Source organism: Medicago sativa, chromosome 2 (assembly GCF_051527215.1).
Source record: "Medicago sativa cultivar Bolivia chromosome 2, Bolivia_mono, whole genome shotgun sequence".
Taxonomy (NCBI): Eukaryota; Viridiplantae; Streptophyta; class Magnoliopsida; order Fabales; family Fabaceae; genus Medicago; species Medicago sativa.
In genome coordinates, this window is record NC_140750.1 from 58,156,136 (window position 1) to 58,171,469 (window position 15,334).

The 15,334-nt window shown below is 32.0% G+C and overlaps 1 protein-coding gene and 1 long non-coding RNA gene across 2 annotated transcripts; both read right to left on the bottom strand.

Annotated features, from left to right (window-relative positions):
- Positions 1–326: 326 nt before the first annotated feature.
- On the bottom strand, positions 327–7,306 carry LOC146949276 (C2 domain-containing protein At1g53590-like). Its single transcript, XM_085745353.1, has 12 exons — positions 7,157–7,306; positions 6,624–6,698; positions 6,010–6,153; positions 5,699–5,791; positions 5,475–5,606; positions 5,128–5,280; positions 4,940–4,981; positions 4,710–4,758; positions 4,419–4,511; positions 4,150–4,333; positions 3,529–3,652; positions 327–1,827 (listed from the first exon to the last, which is right to left on the bottom strand). The coding sequence occupies exons 1-12, from the start codon at positions 7,280–7,282 to the stop codon at positions 769–771; spliced, it is 2,274 nt and encodes a 757-aa protein (XP_085601479.1). The 5' UTR covers positions 7,283–7,306; the 3' UTR covers positions 327–768.
- Positions 2,836–3,078, bottom strand: LOC146949277 (uncharacterized). Its single transcript, XR_015027202.1, has 2 exons — positions 2,994–3,078; positions 2,836–2,873 (listed from the first exon to the last, which is right to left on the bottom strand). It is a non-coding gene; the product is annotated as an uncharacterized LOC146949277 (long non-coding RNA).
- Positions 7,307–15,334: the final 8,028 nt, after the last annotated feature.

Genomic DNA, 15,334 nt, shown 5'->3' on the forward strand with positions numbered 1-15,334 from the left:
TCGTAGATCTCATAATTGATTTCATTATAAATTTAAAGTAAAATAATTTATGTTTAAATATTTTCATTTGGAAGCAAGTTCAATAGAAAACAAGTCTACATTTTTTTTAATCTAATATCAAATACTTCAAAAAAAAAAGAAACGTATCTTTTAAAAAAAATCAAATTTGACAATTATGAAGCCCGACCACAGTTTCGTGTTCTCGTGTCCTACACTTTCCTTTCTTTTCTTTTTATGGGAAAAAAGATCATGTCCTACACATAATCACAAGTGCTGAAGTGCATAAAACTTGAAAGTGACAGTTGCACCATTCAAATATAGGTTACTAGAGGACAAAAACAAATCTTTTTTTCTCTCTCTTGTATACGTAAAAAAGTATTTACATGCACAAAGTACAAACCTCTGAGCTGAAAAAGTACAACACCAACAGCACTTAGTGGCATAAACTTGTTTATGAAAACAAGGCCTATCCCTACTTTACACCAAAACAAAAAGTACTCTACATGTGACCATTGACCAAAATATAACATAACATATAACAAAAACATCAACTTGAAAAACTGTACATTACTATGTAACTATGTAGCACCGACAATTCATATTTCAAATTTGTACTATGTCCGATACCGACGTTGATGCATGTAGCTACATTCAATCATTTCCATTTTCTCAAATTATACATATGTTTATATGTCGGGAGCTGTGTTCGATATCTGTCGGTGCTTCGTAGCGCTGTAGAATGCTACTGTTCACTAGCAAACACATTCTTCACTCTGCTATACTGCTGAAAACCCTTTTATCTGCCACCATTTCTTCTTTATCATGTTCGCCAGACATAACAATTTTTTCATTAGACCTTTCAGGGGAGAATGCCTTTTGAGGCTCCTTGTTGACCACAGTGGTGTTGGATGGCACATTGTGAACCACATTCACATCGGATTTGGGGGAACGAACATTGTGAACCTCATTAACATCGGATTTGGGGGAACCAATGTTACCTTGAGCAATGGCCTGTGAAACAACTTTAGTTCTTGCATCTTTTGGGGACTGAACTGAAAGAGATTCATCACTAGATGAGTCAGATTCATTTTCTCTTTCACGAAATGTTTCTGCTGAATCACCTTTTGATTTCCTTGATTTACGAGAAAGAACATGTTTTAAGCTGCGAGCTGATTTTTCCGCATTTTTGAAAATATTCTTTGCCATGTCCTTGACGTCTCTCTTTGCCGGGCTATCAGGACTACTCCCTTCCGTTGATCCACCTTCTACCTGAATCTTACCAGTCGGAAAGCCAGCAGTGTTATCATCCATAACAAACTTCACGCCAACCCCTTTAGAAGCATTTACTGACCTAATGTTATCACGTGGAGATGGAAAGTCCTGCGCAATAGGACCTGAATTATCGTCCATTTTCCGACTCCTACGAAATACAGAACCGATTTTGTGCAGGCCTTTCCTAACAGTTTTCATTCGATGTTTATCTTCAGCATTATCATCGGGACTGCTGCTGTCATTGTTCAAGGATCCAGATACAGTTGAATTACAGCCACATATATCGTTAGGTTCCCTCTGAATTTCTGTGTCGAGGCGTCGATTCTTGCCTTTTCTTGGCTCCCACATTTGGGGAACTTCGCTTCCTGGCTGATGTATCCAAACACCTGTCTTCTCTTGGCCTTCAATTTTTATTGGCTCATAGTTATCTGCCAATTTTGGAGATTTTCCAGATGAAACGGATGAGAAGGAACCTTTGTTGGTGGTCTCATTTGCAAAAGAATCTTTTCTTTCTTCAATGTCTATTGTCTCTTGGTCACATGTAGTATCAGCTTCCTGTAAACATAATTCAAAATTGAAATCAAACATCAACAATAGATCAAATAACAAAGGAGCAACTTGTGGCGCTACGTGGAGACTAGAGAACTGTTTTCATTTTCATCTTCTATAACTAGAGTGTAACCCGTGGGTTGCGCGTGTGTTGATCCATTTTATTTTCATTGTAAATATATAGATATTTTGTACAATTGAAATATTTTTACATGAAGACTAGAGAACTGTTTTCATTTTCATCTTCTATAACTAGAGTGTAACTCGTGGGTTGCGTGTGTGTTGATACATTTTTTTTTCATTGTAAATATATAGCTATTTTGTACAATTGAAATAACATAAGTCAATGACAATAAAGTTTAAGCATATAGATAACAATGTAATTAATTTTCAACATTTAAATGTAGCATAAGATAATTTAAGATATGCAAATGAAGTGAGAAGATATCAACATTTTGATATTTTGATTTTTTCTTCTTTTTGTTTCTAAAAATTGGGTTTTCTTCTTTCTCGTCCTTTTGTTCCACTTATTATTCTCCTTTCCTTTCTTTTCATTTGATTTCGATGAAAAGAAATAGGTTATTATTAATTTAAAGTATGTGAGTTTGAAAGAATGTACTTGTTTGATTGGCTTTTGAAGAAAATGATGTTGTAAGATATTGTAGGTGTAAAAGCTTCTGTGATGTGTAGTTGAGCAAACTTCTTTAAAATTTTGATATGAGAGCTTTATAATTTCAAAAATAAAAGTATGATGACAATGATTTTGTGAATTAACGCAAGTCTTACTTGGAGTCAATTTCCAATGCCCTCTCTTGTACTAAGTCAATTTCATTCTTGACAACGGAATGAATTGGTATATCAAATTGTGTATGATAATGTAACGTGACTTCGCAATATATAATGCACTTTATAAGTACATATGTTTGTTTTGGAAATATATTTATTATTATGGTCAATGGTCTTTTATCTTTTACTGAAGTCCGCACATTTTTGTAGGCTTGCCAGCTACATATATTTTATTTTTTTGTCTGCTTGAAGAACTCCAATGATATCTAAAATAAAATTGGTGTTTTGTCAGTATAATGTTTATAGATTGAATATCATGAAAAAAGGAAATGTGTTCGAACAATGCAACAATGTTTTTGAAGGATGATGAATTTATGATTTCATACCTGTTAATACATAAAGATCTCCAAAACGATTGGCTCTTTTTCATTTTGTGTGGCAAAGACATTTCATATGTGAAAAACTTGTACTAAAAAAAAATGCTCTAATCAAAATGATAACTATGATTGTTGTGTTTGTTTTAATAGTTGGGAATTAAGGGCGGATCATGAGTGTTAAAATGTGTGTTCGGGTTTGATATCATATACCTGAATCTAGAAGTTATAATATTTTTTATTTTTGGCTATTACTGATACATTTAACATGCAATTATTATTTTTATTTTTTTTGAAGAATCACGTGATTATTATTATTATTATGTGAAAGTTGTAGATGGTATAATCTGGAAGTGTATAGAAAAGGGAGAATACAATATAGAAATAAGAGGGATTGTAGGAGGCACTATTATACTTATGTGGAGTGAACAATGTTGAGGAATCAACATATAGGCTCAGGAGTCTATTTAATATACAAGTTTCACATTATTGGATAATATTGCGAGGAATGAATATAATTGAGGTAAGGTGGGGGAGGAGGGGTTACCTTTTCCTTATCATCAAGAACTGTTATTCGCAAGTGCAACCTCCCCATTTTTACTTTCTGTAGTGGCACCCACTTATCATATTTTTGCCCGTCCCTAAAATCATTGATGTTCACAGAACAGTCCCTGCAAGAGAGTGACATTGGTTCTGATGAATAAACACAGTGATTGAATAATTGGAAGGAAATTGTCATACACAGTGAATATCGTATAGCAGAGACAATCAATAACCAAACAAAGTGCTAGAGAAAAGGTTGAATAAGAAATAAAAAGAAAGTATTGTAAGATTAACTTCATGATAATAGCAGAAAAGGCAGGTAGAGATGAAGTCGATTCTCAAGAAAGAAAAAATAAATAAATAAATAAACAAAGCAAATGTATATTAACAAGGATTTACACTGTCAGTGTAAACCATTTTACACCGACATCTAGTGAAAATATATTATTTTGCCACATCACCCACTATTGTACAGGTAGTTTAAAATTAGCAGTATGAGATGGAAACATGATAGTTTCTCATTGGATATCACTGTAATGTTGTTTTACACTAACATTGTATGTCCATTGAACTATACTAAAAACCACATAAGGAAAAGTTCAAAGTTCAGACAGACGGAACTAACCCAAGGATGTCATCATAGAAATGGTCCTTGTCACGAACTTCAATAACCAGAACATTGTTACAATCCCATGTTATGATGGGAATTCTGAATTCCTCTTGCCATTTTGGAGAAAGTGTTTTCTTTTGTATCTTCGTCCTGAATCTATATCCTCCCAAATGACCTTTCACATAAGGATCGGCTAATCCTGAAATATACTATAATTTGTTAGTCACAAAACAACATATAGAAGAGAATGACAAAAATATCATCACAGAGAAAGGAATAGTAACCATTTAGATCTGATGGCTTCATTTCAGCTGCCTCAACAATTTCGATTTTTGCATAAGCAACAGGTTCCTTCTCGTCCACTTTAAACCAAGGCTCTATAACAATAAGATTTATGGAAAGATGAGTATTTAATAATAAAAATTGTAACAATTATATCAAGCATAGGTTATAATTATATTTCATTCAAAGATTTGTTTAATAAGGATTCTAGTGAGGGTTATGGGGAGTGTCCTTTGTTCAATGACTAATGATTTTAACGGAAGTCTATGAAATTACATGACAAATATCTTTACCTTGGTCTGGTGATACAAATTTCTCAACATCAACAACCAGCATATTGGGCTGCAAATTTGAACAATTAAAAATATAACAGGTTTCTAACTTCGAAAAAAATAAGAGACGTGAAGAACTCTAAAACATGTATATTATCAACACATTATTTTACTTTCTTAAGAAGCCAAGTTATGTAAAATATATAAAAATAACAGTATGAGAACATCATAACAAAACAGACTTCACTCACCTCAACAAGGGTCTGTTCAAACGCAATGGACAGAAGCTTATCCTGAAACAACGAAAAGTCACAATAAATACAAATTACTTAATTCGAGAGATGGAAAACAAAACAAAAACAATCATTCTCATGCTGCATAATATAATTTTCTTTTTAAAGTGCATTATATAAATCAAATAAAATCCATGTACACTTACAAGCCAGCCAGCAATTCCTGGAAGTTCTGTCACATCAAGCCCATGTGTAAAAATAGGTTTGACAGTCATCTGAAAATATGGAGGCTCCACAAAGCATACACGTATACGACCAAGAAAAGGCCATTCCTTGAGGAACTTCACCCCTACCAAGACCTATAGAAAAAACAAATATAAATAAAATAATTGAAATGTTATGTAAGAATTGAACTGCATGAGTAATATTTTGAATTTCAAACAAAAGTTCAGAGACGTGCATATCTTGTATCCGACGTTAATCAGCAAAAGAATATTTATTTTAACATATACAACAAATGAGTCGAGGTAAAATTGAAATTCCGCAATCCTACCTTCCCTTCAACATGCATTCCCGTTATATGCAGCTTTGTTGACATTCCAAAGCCCAATCTTTTTCTTAGTTTCACAGCAAGTATTGCACTCATATCATCACCCGTGAGAAAATTCATTCCTAACTCAAGAACCTGCATTGATCACAGCGTAAAATGTGAAATTTTCAGTTGAATATGCTGATGCTGAACAATACATTGTCCTTCTGCTTAAGAATGTTGCATACCAAGTGGTCATCATCACACTGGCGAAGTACCCTGATATCAGTAATCAAAGGTGGGTTTCTTCCCAAATATAGGTGCTGAACAGAAGCTTCTTTCTGCAAATATAATACATTGACATTAACATCTGATCATACACAAAATCAAAGGAAAAGTTTTACACTCGAACACAAGCATAAAGAAACCATAATATATGAAAGGAACAAAAAGGAAAAGGAATGGCATTTGAACATAACTATTAAGAAAATGTTTGAACTTCATATGGTTTAATCAAGCACTGTCAAAGATAAATAACTGAAAGGTATATGAATCATACAGCAGTCCAAGGTTTGTACTTCTCTAAGAACCATGGTATGATAGGGAGTAAAATCTTCTGAGATGCAATCTGTTCCATACATATAGGCCATATGTTTTCAACTGCATGGTTCAACCACCGAACTGTTTCAGAATCAGAAAGTACCTAAAATTCAAGAAAGGTCATCACCATGCAAGTTATATTAGTAAATCATCATAACATAATATTCTGCGATTACAACACCACAGCCCCAATAACTCTCAAGACAATGATAAAGAAAAAGAATCAAAGATACTATAAAAGCTGAACATTAATCCTTAGAACATGTTTGCATTCACGGTGAGATTGCCAAAATCACAGTGAGCAGTGAGCTCTGCAATTTTGGCAAAAACTACACTTTGAAGCTTCAACAAAATCGCAGTGACACCGTGATTTTGCAAAACTAACTGCTGATACAAACATACACTAAAAGTCCTTTTATCCTTTAATCAATAGAAACCTTATTGACAAGCAATAATCCATTCAAAACACATGAAAAGGAAGGGGCAACACATTTGAATTTTAACTTCATATCTCCACTCAAGTTCAGATTCTATTTCAACATCAATAACATAAATAACAAGCAGAATCATTACCCTTCTTTGATTAGATTGTTTTCTCTCTTCAAACTGCAACTTCTTCCTTAGCCTTGTAACATAACGTTCATGAACCTTTCCAAAGAAAAAGAACAAAGTCAGAAAATAGAATATTGTCTACCCTTTTCTTTCCTTTTTTGGTTACAACCCTTTTCTCTTTACCCTTTATATATAAATAAGACAAAAAAACAGACAAAATCCAAACTACAAATTATAGATCCAATCACTCAGAATAAGTACTCTCATATTAGTTTCCTTTACAAAACCACCAACTAATTCAGAAGAACCCGAGTTCGATCTTTGGACGGAACAATTATTTGCTTGCTAAACTTTACTTAGTAACCGGCTGAACTCCGGATTACCAGACCCCTCCATCAAAATTGGAGGGTTAACACAAAAAAAATACCACCAACTAATTAATCCAAAGCATATAATAATCAAATTCATAAACTAATTAATCCAAAATCAAAAAGTATAGCATATAATAATGAATATCATGCAAAAGTTGAAAAGCAAAAACCATGAATCCTCACCAGATAAAGATAGATCAAAGCCACAAAATAAAAAGCAGCGTGACAACGATCGAATGTAGATAGCAACCATAGAGAAATCAAAACGATTCCAGCATGATGCAAGATTGAAACTTCTGTAATATCCATTATAACAAAAACTGAAGAAGACCCAAGTGAAAGTTAATGAGTAGTGATTAATTTATATAAAGTTTGAAACTTTATGAAACCCATTTGATTAAAATTTGATATTTAATCAAAAAACACGGAAAAACCGCGTTAAAAAGGAAACCCCTAAATTAAATGTGTGTAATTAGGGTTAACCCCACTTGCGAAAAAAGGAATGAAATTATTAAAAAAAGTCAAAGATTAATTGAAGTGGAAATGGTTTGGATATGGTGGGTCAAAGAATGATGAAATTGAATTGATTGAATAGTAAAATATTGAAAGTGGAGAAGGTAACGGTGATAAAGTGTTGCAATTAGGGTTTACAAGGAAATGGATTGAGTTGAATAATTGGGAAGAGTGAAACGGTGACGTAAAGGGGAAGTAACGGGAAAACAGAAGCGTTAACAAACGAGGCAATGTAACAAGAAGAAGTAATAGTAATCTCATTGATTAATTTGATTGATTAATTTAAATGTATTTTTGTCCATATTTAAAATAAAATTGGAATTTTTGCTATTAGTCTTACTCTTATGTTTTTATTGTGTTAATCATTCGATTCTTTTTTTTTTTTTAAGGGAATCATTCGATTCTTAGAAAAGAAAAGAAAACAAGATAAAGTAGTTTAAAGTCATTCATTTATTTTTTTTTTTCCCATATTTTTTTATAATGTGATATATGAAATGACAACATTTATTAAACATATTTTTTGAACGGTCTTGCTAATTTGTGCTCTAAAGACACAAGATAAAAAATTAAATGTCAAAATTTAATACTCCTTCCGTTTCAAAATGAGTGTCGCTTTAGCCAAAAAAAAAAATTCAAAATGAATGTTGCTTTCAGTTTCCAATGCAATAATAACTTTTTCTTTTCAATTGTACCCTCCAATTAATACTCTGCACACTACTTTCAAAGTATTACTTTTAAAACTAACCAATAGTTAATAAGGATAATTTGGTAAAATAACCATTCTCTTTCTTTTAATCATTGCATTTCTTAATATGTGTGTAAACACCTAAAACGACACTCATTTTGAAACGGAGGAAGTATTGAAAATTGTGCATTTATAAAAGTTTAAAAACTTATCAATATAATATTTATATTTTTTTTTGAACAAACCAAAATGGAATATATTAGATCACCAAAGGTGATTCATCTCGCACAAGGTGTGTAAAAGAGAACCACTCACCAAAAAATACAACTAATTGTCTGGTGCCATAAACGAGCACTCCGAAAGAAAGACAAAACAAAACAAAGCTACAACAAAACACTCATACAAGGTAAAGGCAGCAGTCGTGGTAACTGAAGGCGTAAGTAGGCTTATTTGTGTTCTTAGAGCATAAGATAGTGTTATTTTTTTAATGTTTTTTTGAAGTATAGTAAGTGTTTTTTTTAATGTTTTTTTGAGCATAAGATAGTCTTATTTGTTTTTTTGAATATATAATATCATTAAAAATGACTCAAAAATGAGATGAGAGATTAAAATTTAAAAGAAAAAATATTTATCCAAAGAGATCGAAATATCCATTTTTAAAATAGGTACGTCCAATCTTCCTTTTTTTAAACAAAAAAAAGGACTAAAAAGGCGTGTAGGTCCCCTCAAAAGAAAAATGGATTAAGGTTTTTTATGTATTAATTTTTTGAAAGAGATGGGTGTCACGTGTCCATATAGAAAACTACAGTGTGTCGGCAACTCAGCATAGGTTATTCAACAACTACTAGTAGTAGTCAGCAGCATGGGAGTTCAAACTCTCTCTTTTTTTTTTTTTCCTTCTCTCTCTTTCTTTTTTCTGTTTTATATAAAATATCTTTACAAATTGAATATTGAGTAAACTATACAACAACAGAAAATAAATTAAAGATAATTGAATTTATATAACACAGGCAATGCTCATACAACATTTGTTTTATCACATTTTCTTCTGTTTTTTTAGTTTGCTTTCTGCTTGTTTCTTTATACGGTTGTAATAGTTTTGATGAATGTGATTTAATGAAATTGATGTCTGATTTGTCAACATCCTTTGTCAATGAATCATAACATAAAATCTTACAGAAGTAACCCTTCTCTATCAGTTGATCGTCCGAACATCCGATTCAATCCTCACCTTTTAATTTACATGTTTCTCAAATATTTTTGTATGTTCCTTTCAAACACTCAAAAATAACATTTTTGTCATATTTTAGATATTTTGATATATAACAATTGATGTTCTTATTGTTTATTGATATGTGCTCTTGAGTATATTAATTTAAAAACAAGTTTCAAATTTTAATCTTGCTTACCCACAAGGGTTTTTGAAAATGGAGCACATATAAATTGTTCAAATCATTCTTAAACAAGAGTAAAAATTAAAATATTATCATGTCTACTGAAATCATTTTTTTCAAAACATACTCCAATAAGTTTAGTAGAATGGCAAGAATGAACTTCGTAGAATAAATCATTCCAAACATAAGCCATGTATTGAAGAGAATGATCGAAGAATAATTAAAAAAAATCTCATGATCACAACATGGAAACTTACATGAGAAGGACGAACAAGATCCAATAATGTGTCATCACCGTTAAGAAATTTGTTTTGGACCAATCATAGAGGCTGTTTGGTTTGGCGGTGGGAAAGCCAAACCCACATCCAAAACAGCTACTTTCGTGAAAATCCAAAAGCTTTGTTTCATAGCTTTTAGGATATCGTGATTCCTTGCGGCACGTTTGATAAATAAAAGGTCAAATACCTCTCTGGGTCCTTTAAGTTTCATGTTTGTAACAGATAGGTCCTTTAAGTTTCAAAGATTACAGATAGGTCCTTTAAGTTTCTAAGATTTTAGATAGGTCCTTTAAGTTTCGAGTTTGTTTCAGATAGGTCCTTTCTGTCAACCTCCGTTAAGGACCTATCTGAAACCTTAGAAACTTAAAGGACATATCTGTAACCTTTGAAACTTAAAGGACCTATCTGTTACAAATGTGAAACTTAAAGGACCCAGGGAGGTATTTGGCCTAAATAAAACACCACTCCAAACACATGTATAATCTTTTGTAAAAAAAGTAAGGATGCGACACAAATGACCATTTTACAATTGTCATGTGTAAGACTTGAACTTTGTGCCTTAAGTTAGAAATTCAAACTCTTACATATGAACTAACATGAATGGATCCTCTAATGTCAAACGAGAATCCATTAAAATCTCCACCAGATACAAAGGAAAGAGAAATAAAACTTACAAAAAAAATGTGATTTAAGGATAGAAATGTAAAAACTTGAGAGAAAATAAGTAGACAGAATCTATTACTTAAGCTAACACCTCATGGACATTGTAACACTTCAAGTTTTTAGTATTTTTATTTTTGAGACAATTGTGTTATTATTGTGGGAAATGATAACTTGTGCCCTCAAGGTACAAGTTAAGAAACCAAAGATGGAAATATTTTGTTGGAAATTGTGCATTCAATATTCTAGAAATTTAAAATCTTATCTTTTCAAGACAAAATTTATGATTTAATTCCACTTTTAGAATCTTAACTTGTGCCCTGAGGGCACAAGTTAACACTACGCTATTATTATTTATTTATTTTTTTGAGAGAATTGTGTTATTTGTTAGATGTTTTGATGTTTAGGCATGAATATAAAATAGTTTGAATGGGCTATAATATGTTTTTATAAACATAAATTGATTTTTGTAGCCAAGAAATCAATTTGCAAGAATTAATCAATGAGTCTTGCTAATGAGTATTCTCGAGACATTCTTTAAGCATTCTAAATTAAAGAATGATTCCTTAAAAAAGTCAAATACTTCAATTTTCAATGCACTAAATACACAAATTTTCATATAAATTTATCATGTAAAGATCTTTAAAATGTGGTTGAAGGCACTCGTTAGTATTTTTCTTAATCTATCTTTAAAAATGGATTAATATCAAGTTGTACTAGACGATCTATTTTTGCTCTAGAAATCGATTTATGCTTGTACCGAAATCAATTTATGCGCGTTCTGTTTCGAAAAGATAGAAACAATTATTATAAGGGGGCTTCTATGGTGTAGTCAAGAAAATGACTTTTTTGAAAAAGTCATTTTGTTTAGCCAATAGCATAGTTGTTGATGTTATGTTAGCTAGTGTCTTTGTGATGGACTAATGTAACACTAAATTTTACCTTATTACAAATCAGTTCTCGTACAAAATATCAATTACTTTTAATTTATTAACTTATTTTTTTAAATAAAATCATTTTTTGTTCTTCATCTGTTCATTTTGTTCGTCCTTTCTTCTTCATCTACAAATTATTCATTTTTCTTCGTCTTCGTCCCAAAATCGAAAACATGTTCATCACTAACAAAAACCGTTCGAAACCCATTCAAAATCGAAACACAAAGATTGAGATGAGGTCAAATTAAACCAGTTCCTTGGTCACTCGAAATCCAATTCAAAATCAAAATCAAAATCCATTCAAAATCGAAAACATGTTCTTCCATGCGGTTTGAAATCGAAATCCAATTCCGCTTTCCTCCTTCGTTCCCAAATCGGTAGGCTATATCTATGAACAGATCAGTACAGACAAAAACATATATTAGAATTCTAGCACTCACAGAATTCTAGCAAATCACCTAATTTCATTATCAAAGCAATAACGGAGGGAGTATTTTAGATGAAACTCCTTGTGTTTTTTCTATAATACTCTTACCCATTTATTATTTTATTATATTATTTCGCTCTCTACAATAAATAGATAAAGGTATAATTGATAAACCAATAATTAATGTTGCATTGAAACTTGAAAGTGACAAGTAAAATGAAACAAAATTATTTTTCAAAAACGACATGTATTGTGAAACGAAGGAAATATGTGACTAGACCATCTCTTATGACACACACTTATTTAATGAAAGTATAATTATGATTATGATTGTGTGTTAATTGTGTTTCTTGATGTGACAAAACCATCTCTTATGATGTTTCACTTTTTTAATGTAGTTTCCTCATATGCCATGTTCACTTGTCAATAGTACTCCATCCGTTTCAAAATGAGTGTCACTTTAGCTAAAAAAAATTGTTTCAAAATGAATGTCGCTTTACATTTCCAATACAACTTTAATTTTTTTTCTTCCAATTTTACCTACTTCAACTTTTCTTTCACACAATTTTCAATGCAACTTTAAGTTTGTCTTTTTCTAATAAAGTAAGGGCAGTTTAGTAAAAGTGTTTTGTCTAATGATTATTTCATTCCATTCCTTAATATGTGTGCAATTGGCTAAAACGACACTCATTTTGAAACGGATGGAGTATGTCATTGTGTGTCAATACTTGTCAATGATACTCCCTCCGGTCTCAAATGTAAGAAACTTCTCACTTTTAAGGTTCATTCAATAAATGATGTATGTGGTCTTTATTATAGACCACATCTATCATTTATTGAATGAGCCAAAAAAATGAAAAGTTTCTTACATTTGAGACTGGAGGGAGTATGTTCCTAAAAAATCTATCTCTAGCATCAATCGGAACCACATTCAACCAAATAGGCATGATGAGTGAGCAATCCCTATGCACATGAATATTACAACAACCGTCATCCTCGCGATGCCTCAAATACGACGCTGATAGCGGTGCTTCTGTATCATATGATTATGGTACTGATGACAAGCCATCTGATTCAAGCAAACCTCCAATGTTTAATGGAGATCCTGATACATTATCTTGGTGGAAAACCAAAATGTATAGTTACATCGTGAAGAACTATGAGATAATCTTGAAGATGGGGTTGATGATTTGGAGTTAGATGAAGAAGGTGTCTCAATCCCGTAGTCAATATTCCAAAAATAGTGGACAGATCATATGTGGAACACGTTGAGATGATTTGTTACAAAAGGAACACGTTGAGATGAACCGACCAATTCCTCACACGGCTATATCACGTGTCATTAGTGATTATTGATATTGATATGTGCATTAGTGCATGAATGTCAGCAAGTTCAGTGCCTAAAATTATGAGATGACCGTGTTAGTAACGTAATTTAAGTTAGATTGTTGCATTATTGACCATTATTTATCCTAACGTAATTAAAATATTGCTACCAATGATTGAATTTGAGAGCGACATAAAATTTTCAATTTTCAAAAGTTAACCATGTTCCTTAGATTCGGTCGGTAGGAATAGTGTCTATTAGTAGGGTCATGTTAACTTGTGTCCTAAGGGTACAAGTTAAGAATCTAAAAAAAGAATTAAAACATGTGTGTTATATTGAAAAAATAAGTTTTTAACTTTTCAAGACATTGAATCCACAATTTTCAAAAATAAGTTTCTACATTTGACTTCTAAACTTGTGCCTTAAGGGCACAAGTTAACATTTTCCCTATTAATATAATGGTTTATGGCTGATTTCACATGGGTACCTAACATCACTGGTAGCAATATTTTAATTAGTAGTATCAATGATTTATTCTTTCAAGTTTCATCCAATAAAATTTATCCATTTTATTTTATGTAGTGAAAAAGATTCTTCCATGACCTCAAGAATTTAACTAGCAATTAGAGAAAGGGCAAGAAACGCTAAAAATTGAGTCTTTCCTTGGCTCCCAAGTCTCTGAAGTTCACACACAAAATATCAAGTACCTATCAAGCCAAGATCTCTTCAAAAGATAAAATAATACACTTCATCACTAAAATATATCTTTGGATCTACATTGTCAAGTATTTAGAATCATGTTTAAACGCTACAAAGTTAGATTAGATCCATATTAAATCTTATCTCTAATCACCATTATAATTTTTTGGAAAATGTTAACGAGTGCCTCTGGGGCACTCTTTAAGGGCAAAAGTTATGGTGCATAAGGAAATCCTTATGCACCGTGCATAAGTCATTCAAAACCATCAGATCTAGTGTACATGTGTAATAATTCTAGGCTTCTCCTCTCAAACTACACCAAATCAAAGAATAAAGAAAGAAGTATAAATGAAACATAAGTTAAAATGCTTCTCTCTCTAAATTATTTTAGAGAGAGAAGCTCTGCAACAAAGGTTATCTTCTCCCATCAACATTAAAACGCCGGCGTGGTGGTGGCCGGCTCAACAGGGCGGCGCCACCGCGCCGGAAAATTCAACTTCCTTTTTTTTTTGAAAACTGAAGACACTTTCCGACATCCTTTTTCGCGCTGGTTATGAATATGGCCTTAGATTTTTCGAAAACTCAACGGTTTGTTCTATATCTAGAAAAATAGATCACGGTTTTACCTTTCCTTTCTTCTTCTTCTTCTTCTTCTTCTTCTAGATCTAGAACCGGCTTTGTTTTGTACAGATCCGGTTCGGATTGTGTTTTGATTGCTTGAGTTCGGATTTGTTGTGTTATTCTAGATGATGATGATTTGAAAAGGTTGTTGTTATTTGTGAGATAGGAAAAAATATTGATGGAGATAGTGTTGTTCTTGAAATCAAAAGAAAAAGATTGTTGTTGGAAATTTTTATCTGATGATTGTTTGGTGGAAAAGTGTTTGATGGATTTGTAGTGAAAGCTCAAAAAATGAATTGCTGGAAAATATTGTTCATGTTGTTCTTGCTGGAAACCATTCCTATAACAAAATAGTTTTGGAGTACAACTCACAGAAACCATTTCCACAGCAAAATGGTTTTGAAGTACAACTCACATAAACCATTTCCACGGCAAAATGGTTTTGGAGTAGAACTCACAGAAGCCATTTCTTTCCCCCTCCTCCAACTGTGTCAGTCCAAAACTGAATGATGGCAATGACTCTAGGTCCTTAGTTTTTTTCACCTGCTGGAAACCATTAAGTACATCCAATGGTTTTGGAGTACAATTCACATAAACCATTTCCACAGCAAAATGGTTTTGGCATAATTTCATGTTTTCATTTTTTATTACATGTTTTCATTTTATCTAAAACATGTTGAGTTTTTTACATGTTAGTGTAAAAAAATTCTGAACTGGAGCATTTTTCTTTGTTTTATTAAAATAATTTTAAGCATTTACATGAACAATTAAACTGAAATTTCGATTGTCAAAAAAAAAAATAAAAATTAATTAAACTGTGAT

Excerpts from the sequence above, each read along its gene's own strand:
- LOC146949276 (XM_085745353.1), bottom strand. The coding sequence starts at position 7,282 with ATGGATATTACAGAAGTTTCAATCTTGCATCATGCTGGAATCGTTTTG. Across the intron at positions 4,512-4,709 it reads ATTTGTATCACCAGACCAAG|AGCCTTGGTTTAAAGTGGAC; the intron begins GTAAAGATATTT and ends TTATTGTTATAG. Across the intron at positions 4,334-4,418 it reads GAAGCCATCAGATCTAAATG|GATTAGCCGATCCTTATGTG; the intron begins GTTACTATTCCT and ends AGTATATTTCAG.